General features: G+C 39.1%; 2 protein-coding genes across 2 annotated transcripts; one reads left to right on the top strand and one right to left on the bottom strand.

Moving 5' to 3' along the window:
- Positions 1-773: 773 nt before the first annotated feature.
- LOC146984417 (bactericidal permeability-increasing protein-like) lies at positions 774-7,702 on the top strand. The gene is made up of 16 exons (XM_085781452.1): positions 774-875; positions 1,007-1,143; positions 1,302-1,416; positions 1,885-2,016; positions 3,008-3,163; positions 3,241-3,304; positions 3,437-3,497; positions 3,599-3,690; positions 3,842-4,018; positions 4,105-4,164; positions 5,594-5,761; positions 6,900-6,967; positions 7,053-7,095; positions 7,187-7,247; positions 7,348-7,424; positions 7,520-7,702. The coding sequence occupies exons 2-16, from the start codon at positions 1,044-1,046 to the stop codon at positions 7,598-7,600; spliced, it is 1,455 nt and encodes a 484-aa protein (XP_085637578.1). The 5' UTR covers positions 774-875; positions 1,007-1,043; the 3' UTR covers positions 7,601-7,702.
- Positions 7,703-9,183: 1,481 nt separating this feature from the next.
- Positions 9,184-13,967, bottom strand: LOC146984416 (PRELI domain containing protein 3B-like). Its single transcript, XM_085781449.1, has 6 exons — positions 13,870-13,967; positions 12,754-12,922; positions 12,572-12,661; positions 11,873-11,943; positions 11,651-11,753; positions 9,184-11,532 (listed from the first exon to the last, which is right to left on the bottom strand). Exons 1-6 carry the CDS (start codon positions 13,899-13,901, stop codon positions 11,416-11,418), a joined length of 582 nt encoding a protein of 193 aa, XP_085637575.1. The 5' UTR covers positions 13,902-13,967; the 3' UTR covers positions 9,184-11,415.
- Positions 13,968-20,099: the final 6,132 nt, after the last annotated feature.

Genomic DNA, 20,099 nt, shown 5'->3' with positions numbered 1-20,099 from the left:
TGAGTTTTTGGATTTGTGTGTAGAGTTCTGAGAGTATGAGGCATGCTTTCAGAAAATGTGTGTAAACAATCGAGAAAAACTAAATGGAACTAATCATGGTGTGTGAGACAGAGTATTTGTTGAACTAAGAGATAAATAAATAAAACATTTTATGGCTGGTGATTCTGATGTTTCCTTGCCCTATGTGAACTTGAAACTTTCAGTTTTATTTTTACTGTATTGACCCCTGTTAAACTTCCTCTTAAAGGTAAGAATTTTTGACACAATGCAGACTACTCTCTGCTTGTTGCCGAGTGGCACTGCAACAATGATATAGCAGCAGGATTACAGTAGAAATTGTTTAGGACACTGATCTCATACAAATGTTAAAAAGATTATAAAGCCAATTGGTGCTTACCAAAAACAGGACACATTGTAAAGGTGAACAATACAGGAGCTAAGTTTCACTTCCTTTCACAGGCTGTTCAACCATGGTCTGTCTTTATTCTGAGAATGAGGATGTTGTCAAAAATGTATATATGGCCTGGTAAGCTATCAACCAATCTTTCAAAAACACCTACATTGTACATTCACTACAAGTGTGTTTTTCTATCAATTATTAATGTGTGTGTGTGTGTGTGTGTGTGTGTGTGTGCGTGTGTAGGGTGGTTGTAGTGTGTCCACACCTGTCTGACAGTAGAATAAAAACACCTCTTGTTCCTCACCAACAATCAACAGTCTGGTCCTGGCTACAGTGAGTTTCACTTCTGTGCAACGCAGGAAACAAACGCTCAGTATAGAAATCAAAAGCAGAGAAGCGGAGAGGATATTTTTCACATGTAGAAGAAGCGTCAGGACCATACTCAACTTGGCAAATACAACTCATCTTGGATCAGGTATAATACAGAATATGTATTGAATAATATTGCTTTTAGCTTGTACGGCTCATTATGGTGAAAGACTATGGTTCGCATTGCTCTATTTTGACTTTTGTGGTTATTGCTTAGACATTTTCCTTGTTTCACAGTAGAGGTGCTGCTCGCACCCACAGGGGGCTCAGCAACATGCTTCTAACCGTGACAGCGGTGCTCATACTCCTCTCCTGCACCCATGGAGAAAACCCTGCCATACAAGTCACCCTTACTGAAAAAGGCCTTGAGTATGGTGAGGCAATGTGTTGTGTTATTCCATCAACTGCTAAGTTTATCTCAGCACATGTTTTACATGGTCTTATTATTATCTTATTATTATTAATATTCATTATGTGAGACATTTTTCCATCCACAACAATGAAAACCTTTTGCATGTGAGTTTTATTGTAGGAAAGCGTACAGGCACAGACTGGATTCAGAAGAATTTGGAGCATGTCACTGTCCCTGATATCAGTGGTGAAGTTGGTCTTGGCATCTTGGGCAGCGTAGACTACACTTTATCAGGGTGGGTTTCACATGAGACACCATTGATACTGTTTTATAGTGAGATATCATTTTTGTGGCACGTTTTCCCAATTTAAGACGACTTCTTCACCTAGTTCAATGTTCAAAAGAAATTGAACTAGGTGGGGCGGAGTTTAGCTCAGTTGGTAGAGCACCCGCCTCATGTGTTGAGGCTGTGGTCCTCGCTGCAGGCGGCCCCGGTTCGAGTCCCGCGTCGGATGGCCCTATCCTGCATGTCATTCCCCCCATCTCTGCCTCCCATTTCCTGTCACACTCTCAACTGTCCTATCGAATAAAGGCATGAAAAGCCAAAAAATATACTTTAAAAAAAAAAAAAAAGAAAGAAATTGAACTAGGTGCACCAGGGTGAAAACCAGGGGCAAATCTATTTCATTAGACCTATTTGCATTACGTAATAACATCTGTATTACCCCACTTATAAGTGTCTTTGCTCTCCAATGTGCTCTAGCATCACAATAGTCAAGTGGGACCTTCCAGAGCCATCCGTTGAGTTCTATCCAGATGCCTCAGGATTCAAAGCGTCTATAACAGGCGTCAGTGTTGCAGTGAACGGCGACTGGTCGACACACTATGGCATCATGTGAGTTTTCTCTACCCTACAAGTAAATTCCTTGATCAAGAAGCCAGTAACTCCACAGCTCAGGGTTTATAGGAACTTAAAGATTTCCATTTAGGAAGAAGACACATCTTCAGTGCAATGAAGTGATCTTGTAATCAATCAATTATTAATTTTTTACCATGATACCAAAGTGTTTTAAAAGAAAGCCTGCGTATAAAGTTGACCATTTTAAAAGTTAAATGTTACACACTTGTCAACATGTCAACGTTGAAGATGAAATGTGTGTCTGTCCAGACTTGGTGAAGGACTGACAGTGAGCCTTTGTGTTAGAAAAGCAAGTGTCCGTTTAAAAGGTGTCATTTTGATGTTGTTTTAACTCCTGTATTCTTGTGTGAAACATAATTGGCTTTGCTATTACACATTTAAGAAATCATTCACGTGGTCATGTGGTTCTGCATTCCACTATCATACATATAAAAGAAAGTAACCTATGTTTTCGGTGACTTCCTCTTCTTACCTTTATTTAGCAGACTTTGGTATCTGTGTGAAGTTAAAAGTGGAAGTAAAATCTAACAGAGGTTGGGTCTAGACATTGTTCTGCTGTCTGCACTCCACTGAGTTACTTTGACACTGACGTATAGAGAATGAAGGAATGAAGACATGGTTCTTCTGATTATGAACTAAGCATTGTGTACTGTAGCATTTTAATATCATTTGTAACTTTTCTAAATCCACCTTTACATGTTGCCCAGTATTTAGTCAAGAGAGCCTGGAATCGTTTGTAAGTGATGTGTTAGTGATGATGAATTACCTTTAACAACAGGTTTATTATCAGGTGTTGTTATTCACTATAAGTAAATATGGCTTTTGACAGCTCACTGAGGTAAAGTTAGTTGGATGATTTTATGTTTTATTGCACACACATGTGGCACAGGGTTTCTGTATCTTTGCTACTATGTGCTGCATAAATAACCAACTCCAACTCTGGTTTGTTTGTTCTATGTATTTTCAGACATGACGGGGGAACATTTGACTTGGCTGTGTTTAATGTGGAAGTGATCTCTGTTGTTGAGCTGGGGAAAGATGCTGACGGGCATCTGTCTATCACCAGTGTCAACTGTGGTGCTCAGGTTGGAGATGTGGATTTGAGATTCCATGGTGGAGCCAGGTACAGTAAAACAAGGAGGTGGATACAGAGGGGTCACACTGATAGTCTCTAAGTCCTGTATCTCTTTTTGCTAATAGTTGGATCTTCAGGGATTTTGTGCAATATTTCACGGGTCATATCAGCGGTGAAATAGAGAGCAGAGTGAGTGTTTCTCCTCATCATTGCCAGGCTTTGTCTCTCCTAGCTGTTCATTATTACCGTACTCAGAAGAAACATAATGTTAAAATTTTCAGTGGTAAACCTTTCAAGACATTTGCATTTTTTCCTCACCAGATTTGCCCGCAAGTGGAGGAAATACTTGTAAAGTTTGAGTACCATCTACAGGCCATGAATGGTATTGCATCACAACAATACACCAAAAATGATACCAAAAATAAAAGACAGGAACTTAAATGTATGATGGGTTAGTCTACAAATGATTTCTACTCTGTCCAGTTTCCTTTGATGTGGATCAAGCTCTGACTCTTGACCTCTCTCTCACGGATGTACCTGAGATTGATGTGTCAAGACTGAATCTGGGTCTCAAGGTAAGGATACACGCATGAAAGTATAGTTTTATGTTTAGCTGTTTGCATTTTGGAGATATTCTGACGTTTCACTACGTCTTGTGCATATGAACAGGAAAAATAACAAAATGTGGTCAATAGCTGGAAATGATCATTTGCAACTTTTTTAAAGGGAGAGTTCTACGGTATCAAAACTCACACAGAGCCTCCATTTGAGGCCCAGCCATTTACCGTGCCTGAACAGTCCAGCTACATGTTGTCACTGGGCCTGTCTGAATTCACACTGAACTCTGCCTCATATGGGTACTACAAAGATGGAGGGTTTCAGCTCCTCATCAATGACAGCATGGTAAGTATAAGGATGCATTGAGTAAATGTACAGATGAGAGGAAATAAAAAAGCAGGATCTTAAAACATGTTGTTTCAACACTACAGATACCTTCAGCTTCTCCTGTACACCTAAATACCAGCTTAATGGGACCCTTCATTCCTCAGGTAATGTAAGTTTAATACGTAGACATCCTACGTTTGCTTTGGAGTTTCTGCTCCCTAGTGGCCTCAAGCAGAAACTAAACTCCTCAAAAAAGTTTGGAAACGTTATTTCAGTCAATCTTTTCTCCCCTTTAATGGGTGTTGTATTATATATCATTGGAAAGCCTGATTAGTCACCTTTAAAACGAGGTACAATCTGTAAGGATTGTGCATCCGTGGAATGAGCAACATAGCTAAACATGTGGGTCGTGCCTCATAAAATATGTGTCAAAATCCCCTTTTGTTCTTAGTTGTTTGGTGAGCTGGATGACTGCACTCTCCCACAATAATATGGAAAAAAAACAACACATATTGGCCATTTTTACACTCTATTCATTTGACACCGTTAGGGACCTCAGTAGCATGTGGAAGATCCATACACAGTCACAACAGCTTGGCACCTTCTCTTCATGCTGGTCACCAGGTCATATTGCTGTGGGAGTTAAGGCGTCCCATTCCTCAACCGAGTTGTTTATGGTCAACCAGCATGGTTGTGTTGGTCACTTGAGCACATACAGCACGCCCAATTTGATCCCACAAGTGTTCAATTGGGTTGAAGTCTGGACTCGCAGCAGGCCACTCCATCCTTTCCACTCTCAAATTCCTGGGGTACTCTGTGATGATCCTGGCTGGATTGAGCATTGGAGGATGGCGGTAGGTCCAAGATCCTGGAGATATGGGATTCCTACTGACTCCAGAATCTCATTCCAATAACTCACTGCATTAAAATTGTCTTCAGTGATGGCAAGTTCTGTATTGGGGATTTTGGCACATTTTTTAGGGTGCTACCAACACGTTTAGTTGTGTTGCTCATTCCACAAATGCACGATCCTTGTAAATTGTACCTCGTTATAAAGGTGACTAATCAGGCTTTCCAACTACATAAAATACACCAATAGGTATTATTAAAGGGGAGAAATGATTGACTGAAATAATGTTTCCAAACTTTGTTTGAGTTTCTATTTCCAATTCACAAAGCCTAAGAAATTCCCCTACATTTTTTAAAAATAAGATATGATAATCCTTTATTCGCCCCACAGTGGGGAAATTTACGAGGTTGCAGCAGCAAAACAACAGCAAAGAAATGTATAGCACAGATAATGAATTGAAAATGGCAATGGCAGTAAAAAGAAAGATTCATTAAGTTGAAAAGAATTCAAATGTTTGTTTTTTTCAAAAATCAACAGCATAAAGCAAAAGTCTAAAAAAAACATTGTCAGTCAGTGATTAAAGAATAAAAATGTGTAATAATAAATGGTGACGTATTTATACATTGTTCTAACATTAGAGTTAAACTTCTCTTCCAGTTTCATTTGGCAGCATTGATGAACAAACAACAAAATATTCAGTAATTAAATATTTACCTTCTACTTTTTCCTCTCTCTCTCTGCAGCTTCCCAAGATGTTTCCTGGTCTGCTCATGGATCTGCAGGTTTATGCTAGAGATGTTCCAATGTTTACCTTCCACCCTGATGCTGCTAAGGCGGCCTTCCAGGTCGCTGTAAAGGCCTTCGCCATCCAATCGAACGGCACCCAGACCCCGCTGTTCAAACTCAATGTTGTGAGTAATTCTCTCTTTTTCTGCTCTCTTGATATGTTTCCAGATGGATCCATGCAGGTGTTTGATGAAGCACATAGTCTCAATCCTGAACATGTTCATGAGACGTCTTGAGCACAGATTTATGTTCAAGCACAAAAATGACATCATGTAGAGGAAGCGTTATCAAAGAATCTTACGATTTTAGCAAAAACAAATCTTGGGCAAATGAACCCTAAGCTGAACAGAATGGTTCAATTAGATCAATCAGTTAATAGATATTTAATTACTACTATTTTGATTGGTGATGATTATGTTTTAGTCATTATTTAGACCTATGTAAATATTCACTGGGTAATGAAATTTGTGCTTAAAGGGATAGTTCAACATTTTGGCAAATTGGCCCATTGCCATAATCGCTATAGTCATAGCAGTAGGTTCATTACCTTTAATTGTAGGTGTAAGCTATTTTCAGTACGGCGGAGCGCAGCAGCTGGCTGCTCAGAGCTACGCTATGGAGGCTAAGGGAATTTCTTGGTTTCCCTCATTAAACTCATCAAATTCAACATCCCAAAACTCCACAGCGCTTTTGTAGACAAGTTGTGACCTGCACAACCACCACGCTATGAGATAATGACGGAACGATACGAAACGGAGCCGTTTTCGAGGTAAATACAGGGTAAATACAGAGCCTGCTTGCTGAAAAACTGTCCCTGAACGCAACGCGCATCAGCGGTTTTGTATGAATTTACCTCGAAAACGGCTCCGTTTCGTATCGTTCCGTCATTATCTCATAGCGTGGTGGTTGTGCAGCTCACAACTTGTCTACAAAAGCGCTGTGGAGTTTTGGGATGTTGAATTTGATGAGTTTAATGAGGGAAACCAAGAAATTCCCTTAGCCTCCATAGCGTAGCTCTGAGCAGCCAGCTGCTGCGCTCCGCTGTACTAAAAATAGCTTACACCTACAATTAAAGGTAACGAACCTACTGCTATGACTATAGCGATTATGGCAATGGGCCAATTTGCCAAAATGTTGAACTATCCCTTTAAGGGGGGTTTTGCACTAATGATCTTGAATTTCTTTTAGGATCAGTCTAAACACAATGATCGCACATGATTATAGTAATCATTCGTTCAGTTCACAGATTTGTTTTTCTTCCAGGACTCTAAATTCACTGGTAAAGTGTGGATTGCTGAAGAAAAAGCGAAAGGATCAGTTGCAATGGACAAGTGAGCACCGCCACATTAAGACACAAACCTGTACCTGAGCTGACAAACTCAAACGCAAAGTAATGCTGCTGTGTTCTTTCAACAGTTTTACACTGACACTGGCAGGAAGTGAAGTGGGAACCTTTACGGTACATGACTCATTTCAACTGCTGCATCTTATTTAATGTTTATTTATGCACAAACTTGGGAGACTGTAAACAATCATGTTTGTCATTGCAGACTGATGCTTTGCAATCAGTTGCGAGGATGGGAGCTAATCTTGCCTTGGGGAATGTGAATAGTGAGTCTCAGTTCCCTTAGGAACGTAATAACAAGCCCTGTACTGATCCAACATATCACTGTATAATGTCCTTGCCTTGACTTGCACCTTGCCATTTCAGAGAAACTGGGTGAAGGATACGATTTACCCAGAATGAAACAAGCTCAGCTGGTCAACTCAGTTCTGAAAATGCAGGAGGTCAGCATAAAAAACAATTAAGGCTTCATTTTTTATTTTACCAGTTCAAAAGTAGAAAATGTGTTTGAGCTAACAATTGTCTTTGTTCCCTACAGGGGTTTATGGCCCTCTTTTCAGATGCTGAGGTGTTGCTAACAGAGAGTGGCTTCAACCCAAAGACAAACAGGCCTGTGTAACTGATTCACTGAACATGAACAGTCTTCATATCAGTTTCAAAATTTAAACCTATCAACAAATGATTCTCAAGATTAAAGGTTGGAAAAAAAGGGAATTTGTACGGAAGCCCTAAAGGGTCATACATACATTTTATTTCCTCCGTTTTCCCGTGATAAGGAGATAATTCCTCAGTTTTCTCGTGATAACGAGAAGTTTTTCCTCCGTTTTCCCACGATAACGAGATAAATAATTTGAGAGATAATGAATGAAACGCAATAAGCCTGAGATTTCCATCATCACACGTGACATGCCATGCTGATTGACGTCTCCTTGAACACGAATGTAGGTAACGTTGTAACATTAATTCCTTGCACAAAACACAAACCACAGAGAACTAGGCTTACTCTAACGTTACCTACATCATTATCTCTCAAATTAATTATCTCGTTATCTCAGGAAAATGGACGAAATGAAATGTATGTACGTATGAACCTTTAGGGCTTCCGTGATTTTGCTATGTTTAATGGAGAAAAGGTTTCGCTATACTCTTGCTACACATTGCACAAATCAAAATGTCTATATTGATTATTTACACATGTATCATGCCAAATCAATACTCATCCTGTCTGATCTGACTTTTACAACTTTATAAATAAAATTTGAATATTTAAAACACCATCTCATCGATACTTAGGGGTTTGACTTACCATCACCACAATTTTCAACATAGAGTACCAAAAAATACTGAGCACAACGCCCTATTTCCAAAGGTCACACATTATTTAAGTGGGTGCATTAATGTGACTGTGTGAAGATGAGAATCACTGCTATACGTCTAGAGCAGGGGTGCTCATTACATCGATCGCATCTATTTTTGAAACAGAATTCTACCAGAAAGGTTTTGTGTAAATACAGCACTTGAGTAAATATAGAGAGACCGGTGCATCTTGTCAAACTTCTTGCTGCCTTTCATTTCACTTTCTTGTAACTGAACATCATTGTCTCTTAATTTCCACATTTAATTCAATCAGTAATTCTTATGCTCAAATGGGTGATCTGTCCTCTACTATAATGTTATATACACTATGGTAATTTGTGACAAGTTCCCTCATCACAGAATAAGTTGTAACATTATATTTTTCAGAGGAAAGCATCTTAACTCCATCTACTTTGTGCCGTCTGCCACATTAAATATTAAATTAAATTACAATAGAAAAACAGGCTTTTAACCTAACCTCAAAGTCTGATTTATTTTTAAAGTTTAATCAGTGGAGGTGATTAAAAAAAGAGGAACCCGTGCGCTTAAAAAATCAAGTGTCCTTGGCAATACTACTTATGGACTTACTATTCTTTTTGTGTGGATTTGGACTTCCATTCCTTTATTTTCTTTTTTCTGTTAGACAATACCTCAAAAATATACTTTATAAATATAAAGGCCTTTTATGTTTTCTTATTACATGCTGACTATCATCATCATCCTGTGTATTTCAGCCTTTTTATGACCACATCATTTACAAACAAGACCAGCTGAAATGGAAAGTGCCTTTGTCAACATTTCCAACACCATTAGCGATACAATGCTTAAACCACTTCATCACCAGAGTCATGAAACAATGACATCTCTTTATTTTTGAACATTTCAGTATGCACTCTTTAGAATCTGTCGCATGTTTACATTCTTGGAATGTAACACAACCAAAATATAAATAAAAGCCTATTTACAGCCACTTGTTCTTAAAATATTGCCCATAGAAAAACAATCACACTTCATTCATGAAACAAGATGCTGTTTGGATACTTTCTGTCAGTCTGATTGGTCAGTTCGGCAGTAGACCAGACCTTAAACAGAATGGTCCTGAGCTGGGCTAAACGCATGATGGGATGGGAAATTAGTTATGGACGAAGCTGTTAAAAAGAAGCTCAGCTGAACTGGAAGCAAGAGGGAAAAGTGCTGAACAAACTGACATGACTATGTGGAGCAAGATACTGACTGACTGTGTATGGAGCATCTTTGGAAGACTTGTGATGCTGCTGGGCTCCATCAAGAGACAATATCGACATTACAAAACCCCCTTTGAGTAAACTTCAGATTTGTAGAACTGTCCTTATTACAACGTCTGGAGAAGACAAACGGAGAGGGGCAGGGTTATAATGTCGCCTACATCTCAATACTGCTGCATGTGGAGCTGTCCAGGGACTATACCAGGCAAAAGTAGTACAAAAACTGCACTGCCACTTACATAACACCACAATTGAACAATTGAAATTGAACAATTACACAGCCTCTGTCAAAGTTCATTAATACAAATATACCATAAATATCACCATTTATAGACAATTTTTTTTTTTTAAAAATGGTCAGAGCACAGAGAGTGGCTTTGTTCTTAAATAATATCATAAATAAAGTGTAAATGTTTTGGGGCACTGAACTGGTACAGATTTTTTCATCTTTACACTTGGCATACTCTGTGGTCCTTAATGTAACCCTGTACTTGATAACTATACAGCACATCAGTGTAGAGAAATTACATACACTGGCAAAAAGTGGAGTGAATGAAGTATTTTTTTTAACCAAAACTAGACCAGAGACTACAATTGCTACAGACTGGTGCTCAGTACTGACAGCAGACAGACCTGCATCTGCATTAAAGGAACTATGGTAAATGAAACTAAAACTTTCTCTTCCAATACGGATAGGCACCATTTATGTCAAGACGCTATTCTGGTCTTCAAGATGTTTCTGCGGAAGTTGTCATTGTTTGGATCCTTGCACCGTATACCATGACATAAGTGCTAAATACCCTGACATTTCAATACAACAAAGGTTACAGGTTGCTTAGTGTCTGACCTCAAATATCTACTGCTTTAATATCAAAAGCCAGACTGCTAATGCCATCTGTAGCTCACAGTCTACATTATTTGTTACAGCCAGTGTCATTGGCAGGTTTTGGTTTTGAGATATTTGGGTCAGTTCAGCAGGACAAAACGAGATTGGCCAGCTGTTAACAGTGCTAGAAAACAGTAAGTTGATGAGATGATGGAGGCACAGTGTGATTTTTTTTTTTTTTTAAGAGCTTCAACACTACAAAACTAAGGCCAGGACCATTGGATGCATGGTGTGAGCATCACTGCTGTGGAATGTGTTGATTTCCATTTTGTCTCCTATGTTCATAAATCATAGTGGACACACCGGCTATGTGAGACATGTGTCATACATTGCATGATCTAGAGATCTGGCTCTTGCTTATTTTTGATATATGCTGCTGCACACGGCTCCAGGCAAAAACACAGAGAAAGACCAGTTGACGTCATATTCACATTGTAGTGGCATTAATACATACTGTAAAACAGACGCCTTGTCTGGGCTGAATCTTGATGGTTGAAAATATATTTTCTGAATGTCATAGAAGCAGCAGGTGCAGGCAGAGGCATTTTACTGGTGTTTTGTGCCAATAATAAATCTGAAACTAATTGATAATGGAAAAATCCAACATTCCAACATCCACCAAACTTACACCACCATTCAAAGTGTTCCTGGCCTAAATCCTATGAGCTTTAAGTGCAGTCCAATTCAACCCTGTTTGTTTGTTTTTTACTATCATAAGCACAACACTCCTGGTTACTGCCCACAGAGACAAGTGTCACACTTGTTGGTGGAAGCTGCTGAGGAGGGACAAACGGTGAATTCCTTTGACATACAAACAAAAACAAACATACCAGGAGGGGGCTGTGGTTATTAGGCTGTGCTGGCAGATGAGAGATCCCCTTTGAGGGGAAATAGTTAGAGAAGTCCATCGGTTCATGATGGTGAAGAAAGAGGAAGGCTAGGCCAGGATCATTTGTCTGCAACCGCCGCTGCCATGGAAACACGCATTGTACCACGAGCGGTTGCCGCCAACTCCTCGATTTCTGTGTTTAATCGTCTGATGACCCACTCCATCGCCTCCCGGCCCTGAAACAGATCAACGTGTTACCAAATACAATGTGGTAGTGACAGGTACACCGGGAGGTTTTAATTGTGTAGATTTTTTTAACAAAGATTCTATAGTTTAATGAAGATTTCTAGTCACCTTGCCAGCGTTCGCTGAGATCGTCTTGGCCATGAGACCCTCGAGGTAGCTGCTCAGACTGACACCTTTCACACTGATCAGGGCTTCCTGTGTGAGTATTGTTCTGACAAACACACAAAAAAGGTGTCAAAAGCTGCAGAAAGCTGTTGTGTGTTATATGAGCTGATATTTTTGCAAAGTTTTCAATTAACAATAAAACACATTTAATGTGCAATCATTTACTTTTCGGGGTCCTGTGGATGTGGCTTGTAGGTCAATTTCTCGTCCACAGACACTAGGTTAGTGAAGGAGATCTGGGTGGAAAACATAAAGATGGGATTAGCTGTTTTTATGAAGCATAATGATACTTTGACTACACAGGCATTTCAGTTTATTTACAGAACTGCAGGAGAGAGCAGTCAGGGTAAGGCCCTATAGCCCCAACACTGAAACATTACTCTGAAAGAGCTCATGGTGAACATGTTGCAACACAGATGAAGGCTCCAACTGCATGAAGCTGATGAATAGGTTAGGTATGTATACTGTATGTTGAGAACACAAATAACATTCTGAAAAAAGAAAAGTAGAGTGTAGGTAGGCAGATCTGCCAAAATTATCTCAATATGATTTTTGTATACCCCGAAGCTCTAAAAATAATACTATAATAAAATAATCCACAGTAATCCGAGAGCAAATAATCCTTGTTTACTGCTGTAATTAATACACACAGCAGTTCAACAGTCAAATATTACTGCAACCAACCTTTACACAACTTCTTAATCACTGCTTTATTATAACAGTTTATTTACACCATTATTAAAAGTGTGAACCAATAGATCTGTTGCTATATAAAGAGCGACAGATCACTTCACCATCACTTCATGTCATTGCGAGGCAACAAGAGTTGTCATCAGCTATGATCCACACAGCAGTGCTACTCACATTTGTAGATTTCAGCTCAAAGGTCTTCTCTTTGGGGTCCACTACCGAATGTTCCTGAACGTAAGTACATGATCTTGTCGCCCCAATGATCTGCAGGAAAAGGACACAACTCAGGCTTGGTATAAAGAAAGAAAAAACAAAAACACATCACCTCAAGTTCTTCTTTTCATCATTTAACTTACAGACTTGGCCATGCTGGGCAGCCCCCACTCTGTGCTGAGCAGCCTGGTGCTGTGTAACCGTCCGGCTGAGTCCACACTTCTGTCCAAGACATCCACACCAAACACACTGGGGTTCATAGGGTTGGGGTATTTCTGCATCGCTGCCTTGGTCACCGTCTCCCATGGGTGGCTGTGAAAACCAATACTGGTATCAGAAAGAGCAATTTTCTACAGAGCATTTTCATCACTGAGGTAAAGGGGCTTGGTATGCTTTTCTACATGCAAACACACCCATCACAAAGAGTATGCTTAATTTAATTGTTTTTTGTTTGTGTGTTCTTTTAAAATAATAAAATAATCTTTACAAATAAAACCACCAATTATCCGTTAAGGTGAAAGTGTTGTTGTGGATGGAGCAGCAGTCCGGTGACACCGGCAGGAGGCAGAACTCTGCACATTATGGATTCAAACAGAAATGTCTAGAAATGAGGAGAGGTATTCCTGTTGCTATGGAGACGGATTAAATACTGAGAAGGCGAGGAGGGAAAACACCAACAAACAGGCGGAATAATCTACTCTCTACCAGCAGAGAGAGTGCGTCCTGACAGCCCGTTATGTAACTTAACACGGTGCGTTATGTCACGTTCAGCAGCAGACCGTGTTGTTTCACAAATTAAGACAAAAACACAACAAGGACACGACAAGCTTTTCCCTTTTGGGCTGAAATGCTACCATAGGCGAAACAAATGGGGAAAAAAATATATAGCCTACTTTGCTGAGCGACTAGCATCGCATTAGCTAAAGTTAGCTTCAATGCTAGCAGGAAGAAGCTAACTTCAAAGCAAACTCAGCCAGCTAAAGCGGTTTACCTGCAGCGAACATAACACAACATGACAACTGGAGGTTTGGTTTCCTAGTTATCATGACTAGCAGACAAACTGAAGCATTAGGTAACTTTATCTTAGTCTCTCAGTGGAAAGTTACTTAACTTTGAGAGAGTGACATTAGGAGCTAAGGAGGAGCAGCTGCTAAGTTAAGTTACATGGTCAGCGAGGAGGGAACAAAAACTAGTTTCAGTCACTAAACACACATAACGTTACTAATGTAAAACATATCCGCAGACAGAAGGATACTCACTTGAAAATGTGCTCTGACGCCCAGATCTTCATTTTAACAGGCTTTTCTGTCAGGGCTCGGGAGCCGGCGACTGGTGACAGCGTGACCCGGAGCAAGGAAGAGCGAGGGGGGCGGAGGAGGAGGAGGAGGAGGAGGAGGAGAGCTTTAATGGCGCCTCATCTCCCAGCCGCCTCCTGGTGGCAGGGAGTCACACTCACATCCACCACAGTCCTCATCAACATCTCTCATGCAGGCAATGGTAAACAAACTTCATATAAAACAGCTCCCAGTAAGGTAAATCTATAAACTCACAAAAATAGTTTATAAATATAAAATGTGCAAATACACAAAGAAATTCCACATAAAAACACACGTGTTAACGAAAAATCAAAGAAAACCATTTGTAATTATCTCCCTAATATTTACAACTGTCAAAAAGGTATTTGTGAGTCTTCTGTGTGTGCCCCTGTATAAAATAGAGATGATTCATTTGAGTTCAAAAGGAATAGTCCATCCACAAATAAGCCTTTTCACTTCCTACTGTAGGCTAGCTAGCACATCTCATATTTGCATAATAAGGTGATAACATTTCTTCTTAATTTCTAAAACATTTTTAAAATCAGTTTACTTTCCATTTTAATCTGTTTTTCTTTAAACGACAGTGAAGTAAGAGACCATTATGACCTCAACTATTCTCTCAGTAATCCTTGGGACAGATAGCTGTCAGAGGCACTGCTTTCTGCTCGCCTGCCTTCAGCTGTCACTGAACGGGATACTGAGCTGAAGAGTCAGCATGGAATAAAGGAGCCATTTTGACTACAGTTGATGGACACCCTTTTTGGCACCGGGTGTATGAACTTAAATGATCCTTGATCCAAAACTGAAGTCAGATACCTGATAGTTAACCACAAAGTTTATGACTCAGACGAGTTTGACCAAGTTGCTGAGGCACTCGTCATTAGACACCAATGTTTACAAGAAAAAGAGTTGAACCTACACACCTCTTTCTCATTGATGACACGTACGACAACAGTCAATTTTCCATGTGTTCTTTTCTGTCATTACTTTTTAATTTGTTTTTGTTTTTTACTAAATAAACAAACAACATTATAAAAAAGTAAAATAGAAAATAAAATCACAGTGGCTGAGAACAGAGGCTGTGGATGACTGCTCAAAAATCAAAGTCTTAAAACAGTCCAGCAAAAATATCTTGAAATATATTTAAAACGTCTTTCTGCACAGATGTGCATCTGGCATGAAGACTCAGGTTGAGGGAGCTGACTCTATAAAAAGGAGCTGAAACCTTACGGGCCTTTGTTCATGCACTGAAGCACACATGAGAGAGCAGCTGCAGCCTTTGTTTGGTGCTTGGTTTTGTCGGCTACTTTATTCACTGTTGTTAGAAAGCGTGTAATAATAGCACCATGAAGTATTTCTTGAAGCTAATGATATCTAATTATAGATTTAAGATATTCATTTATTTGTCCCAATGGGGAAATAACTAGAGGAGCCAACAACTGTTTTCCTGCTTTATGAAATTTCAGATGAGATTTTAGTGTATTTCTAATAATAGGCCATTTTCTAATTTGAGGGGTATCTTGCCAAAAGGTGGAGTAGTTCTCCTGCATGTGTGGTTTGGCAAGTTTTCATTCATTTTTGAGATAATTCTATACTTCAGCTTCCTTAAGATTTCTGACCCATGTTTATTTCTTTTGTTTGTATAGTTAAATATTTGACTGGATTCAGACATCAATTGTAAATTTTACTCCATTACTCCTTTAGTAAGGCCCACACTGAGGCCTTCTACAGTAGCAAAGTAGACAAGCCTTTTATTAAACTCAATGTTAGGGTTTGCACCACACACCACCTGTCAATGTAGGCGCACTCATGGCTTAGACTACATCAGTCTCATTCTTCATTTTAATCATAAGGTAAGAATACCACAGCTTGAGGCCGGACCATGCTGACTGCGCAGTCGCTGCTGTGAAGTACCACAACATGGTTTTACATAATATTTTGCGACATACACTGTTAGTTCCTACAGTAGGTTTTCTCCAGGACCACATTCTGTCATGATCACAAGGCAAGATGCAACATCAACACCCCACTGCTGGTCCCAGCCCTCACACCAATATCAGGAAGCTTTTGTTGTGTGTCAGAGTTTTAGGATTCATACTGTTTTGAAAAAAGTGACAAGGTCTTACTGGCAAATGTACTGTAGCCTATGTTTTAACAAAGACAGATGGGCAAAGACACTATCCAATGTAGATTGTCCCTAATTTACCTTAAAAGAATAGTTCACCCAAAAATCAAATTATCTACTCACCCTCATGTCGACTAAGGGCTGGGAGAAGTTTCAGAGTTATCCGTGGCTTCTGTGAGTACAGGGGGTCTCGGCGTAGCAGTGCATGTCCATATAACGGTTGCAAATGGATACCAACTGTTTTCGTAACAAAAAGACACACCAAAAAACATCCAAATACCTCCATGCTGCTCGTATGTAATGTCCGTCTTTGCGAAATTGTTCCGAAAAGCCTCCGGCGCAAATCTCGCGAGATTTGGACGGACCAGGAAGAGGAGCTGCCTTTCCAAACAAGCTTGAAATATAGACTTATTTAATTTTTTTCGGAACGATTTTGCATGTCGGGGCTTCAATACAAGACGGACATTACATACGAGCACTATGGAGGTATTTGGATGTTTTTTGGTGTGTCTTTTTGTTACGAAGACAGTTGGTATCCATTTGCAACCGTTATATTGTCATGCACTGCTACGCCGAGACCCCCTGTAACTCACAGAAGCCACGGATAACTCTGAAACTTCTCCCAGCCCTTAGTCGACATGAGGGTGAGTAGATAATGAGTGAAATTTCAATTTTGAGTGAACTATTCCTTTAAATATATGAGCCCATTGATGTCAGACATTTAAACCACACTATATCATTGGCATACTTCCAGTGGGCTAACATTAGTGGTGACAATGGTTGTTGTTCTAATGTGCCTGTACCTGTGTTAATTGACCATATGTGGAAACCTACCAATAAACAGGAGAAGCTGCACAGGAGAAATGCACAGATGGACTAGCAGTTGTTCTTAAAAGAAATAGGTTCAATTAGTCACTGTGTTTGCATAGTGAGTTGCTATGGCACAGTAAACATGAGCCAGATGGAGCACAGCACACACTCAAACATTTGAATGTTCATATCATATTCAGCTGAGGCCATCTTGGTCCTCTGTGTCTGACCTCTGTGTCTGACCCTGCATTCACAGATGAGACAGTCAAAGTAGAGAATCCCTCCTATGGCTATAAACAAAATTCAATATAAAAAACACGGAAATAATATCAAATGGAATGAATATAACAGTGTTATGCCTTTTTGTATCTCATGTTAGTATTTCACATCTCACTGCAACATACTGTAATTCAGATTGACTACCTGAATAATCCAGTTGGTGAATGAGAAAAAAAAATCCTAATAACACAGATTCACAGATTTACTTTTCTTCATTGTATGTTCCATGTTAATTTGTAACCTTATATTTCAATTTATAAGGTATGTTTAAGGTAAAGGTAGATTTTCTGTCTTGTTCATTTAGAAAAACACAAATATTACCATAGCCTCTGCTTACTTTTGTGAGATAGGCTTATTAAAATGCTGGACTACAAAAGAGACTCTGGAGTCTCTCTGTGGGGTTTTAACAGACACGGTCTGAATTTGTTGCCAGGCCCCATTGTGTCAAAACACTGAAATGTGCATACCATATAGTACAGTGCAATGTCTGTAAAATATGTAGGACAGTTATTAATATTGCACACAAGTACACATGCATATGATAAAAATAGTGCAGACTAGTATTGAAAATCTGACTGAACAACATTTATTAATATCAAAGATAAAAGGAGAATGTGAAAAAAAAATAGTTGGAAGAGCTTCAAATGAGACATGTGAAGTTTCTGTTTTTAGCCATGAAAATTTCAAAATGACACCAGAAATTTTGACACAGAGCACAACTGCACACTCCCAGTAAGTGTAGTGTCTATTGTGCGTTTGAGATGAGCTAGTCTTGTACGGTCCACAAAACATATATCATATGTTCAAGCATGCACCAGCACAGATTGTACAAATTCAGTGCATTTTTTCAAACTCCACCTTATGACCTCACTGTGCACTTGCATGTAACAATACAAAGACAGAGGTAAAGTGCATGGCTATTCAGCCAGTGTGAATAACACATGAAATGAGCAATAATAAAAGTTCAAACCTGCACCATATGTTCTTTTTGTTTTTTGTTTTCAGTGTGTTTTAGTGAGCAGACAGTAAAGAAGAACTGATGTTCCTGACTATTGTTAGATGGGAAGACCTTTAGGGTTACTATTGGAGGCTATTACAAAATCAGGAGTACCTTATATGAATTGAGCACAACCTGACCATTTACAAACAAGACAAAGTTCAAAGGGTTTTGAGGTCATTAAGGATTCATGTACATACAATATATTAACAGTGAATGGGTAAACCTGTGCCAAATGCCCTAATACCAAAAAATACTCAGACATCACAAGGTGAGAATTCACTTTTTTGTACCGTGAAGTATAAATTATTGTTCTAACATTTATAAAAAAAAACACAGTTTTATCAAAATTCACATTTCAAAAGAAAAAGAAAAACAACAACAACAAAATAGAGTTCTGAGAGCCTATTGTGTCTGTGAAGTTTAAAAAATCATGTTCTCTTTAAAGTCTCCATCCACAGTGGTTCCTGAAATTCAGCTGGGTCATCTTAAACCATAAAGGGAATATGCACAGATAGTCGAAGCATAGTCGAAGGGCGCAGACTTCATTGTGTCAATATGGAGCACATGACCTGTATTTCCCCACAAAAAAAACCTGAGAGGGTAAACACTCATTTAGATTTTGGTCATGGTGCCTTCTTGGGATGTCACACTGTCCTCACAAGAAAAACAAGCATGAGTGGGAGATCACTGTTGTACAGTAGTGCCCCGAACATATCAGAATCTTTTCTTCACCCTCATCCAAACATAACCAACAGGCCAGCAGTTGTACGGTTCTCAGAGTAATGTCGTGCTGACCGAGGCATCGGATCAGAAAACAAAAGGCAAATGACGTATGTTGCTGTTTTGTTCTTGTATCTAGTACAAGTCAAAGTGAATGTATGTTGTGTATCTTGTATCTTCACCAGTATACACCTTGGACTCCTGTTCTGTGACCCAACCATCTTTGACAAATTCCTGCTAGTACCAGTAACTAGTGGTTGCTATAGAATCAGAGTCTGTGCAGTAAATCACTACCGACTGTATTATACATTGGTGCAATGACAGATCGCAGATGAAGGTGGTCAAGAGTACAACAGATGGTACCTGATCACAAATAGCTGTGCTGGTGGCAATCTTTTGGCGTTTGCTCTTTAAATTGTTCAACAGCAAAAAATCCCAAATTCACTACACTTTAGCTCAACTCTTGATGGATTTTATGGAGACATTATTTCATGTCTCACTTGAATTGGGACAGATATGTAAGTGGCATGTTTGACCCACTGAGAGCACATTTAGTACACTGTGTCCCATCTTCAGCGATGGAACTACAAAGTCTAACATCTCTTCTTTTTTTGAATGAGCCTAAATGACATCATTACCATTATGAGTAAATATATGCCCTTTTTTTCTTTTCTTTTCTTTTTTTTTTTTTTACAAAAAAATGAGAATTACGGTAGTCTAGTTTAGCTTGTGGCAGTAGTTAAAACAGAAACAGAGAGATTTTATGAATCAAGGTTATTCTTTGCTATGTTGAGTGTACTAAATGTGCAGTGAGTGATTCAACAGACAGTTATCTGTCACTTAACAAACAAGGAGCATTAGGTGAGACACAGTGAGTTGCGATATTTTATCTTTGGTGATTACAACGCAACCCATGTCATGTTTTAAAATGAGAACTGAGCTGGGAAAGGGGTACTATTATATTTTACAATTATATTTTCTTAAAATCTAGTAGCATATAAACTAATGAACATACTGAAATCACCCAAAAAGAAAGATTGCACATCTGTGATACAGTGGTAGTAACTGTAATAAACATCATTCAGCTTTTTTTTCTGGGGCATTGTATGTCAAAATGAATCAATGATATGTACAATAATGATGACCATGTTTTCAACTGTAACACAGATTCCTCTTGAAAAACTGCCAGGCAAACATGACATATATTACTGAAACCCTGTACCCAGAATTTACAGCAAG

This window comes from Trachurus japonicus, chromosome 7, assembly GCF_045865225.1.
Source record: "Trachurus japonicus isolate A0001 chromosome 7, Traja_1.0".
Taxonomy (NCBI): domain Eukaryota; kingdom Metazoa; phylum Chordata; class Actinopteri; order Carangiformes; family Carangidae; genus Trachurus; species Trachurus japonicus.
This window is presented reverse-complemented; position numbering and strand designations above follow the sequence as displayed.

What these genes read in the sequence shown, in the direction of transcription:
- LOC146984417 (XM_085781452.1), top strand. Translation starts at nt 1,044, where the DNA reads ATGCTTCTAACCGTGACAGCGGTGCTCATACTCCTCTCCTGCACCCAT. An exon ending in GTAGACTACACTTTATCAGG is followed by an intron (nt 1,417 to 1,884) that starts GTGGGTTTCACA and finishes AATGTGCTCTAG; the next exon opens with CATCACAATAGTCAAGTGGG. An exon ending in GCGGTGAAATAGAGAGCAGA is followed by an intron (nt 3,305 to 3,436) that starts GTGAGTGTTTCT and finishes TTTCCTCACCAG; the next exon opens with ATTTGCCCGCAAGTGGAGGA.
- LOC146984416 (XM_085781449.1), bottom strand. Translation starts at nt 13,901, where the DNA reads ATGAAGATCTGGGCGTCAGAGCACATTTTCAA. An exon ending in TGCCCAGCATGGCCAAGTCT is followed by an intron (nt 12,662 to 12,753) that starts GTAAGTTAAATG and finishes CTTTTCCTGCAG; the next exon opens with ATCATTGGGGCGACAAGATC. An exon ending in TCTCAGCGAACGCTGGCAAG is followed by an intron (nt 11,533 to 11,650) that starts GTGACTAGAAAT and finishes GATCTGTTTCAG; the next exon opens with GGCCGGGAGGCGATGGAGTG.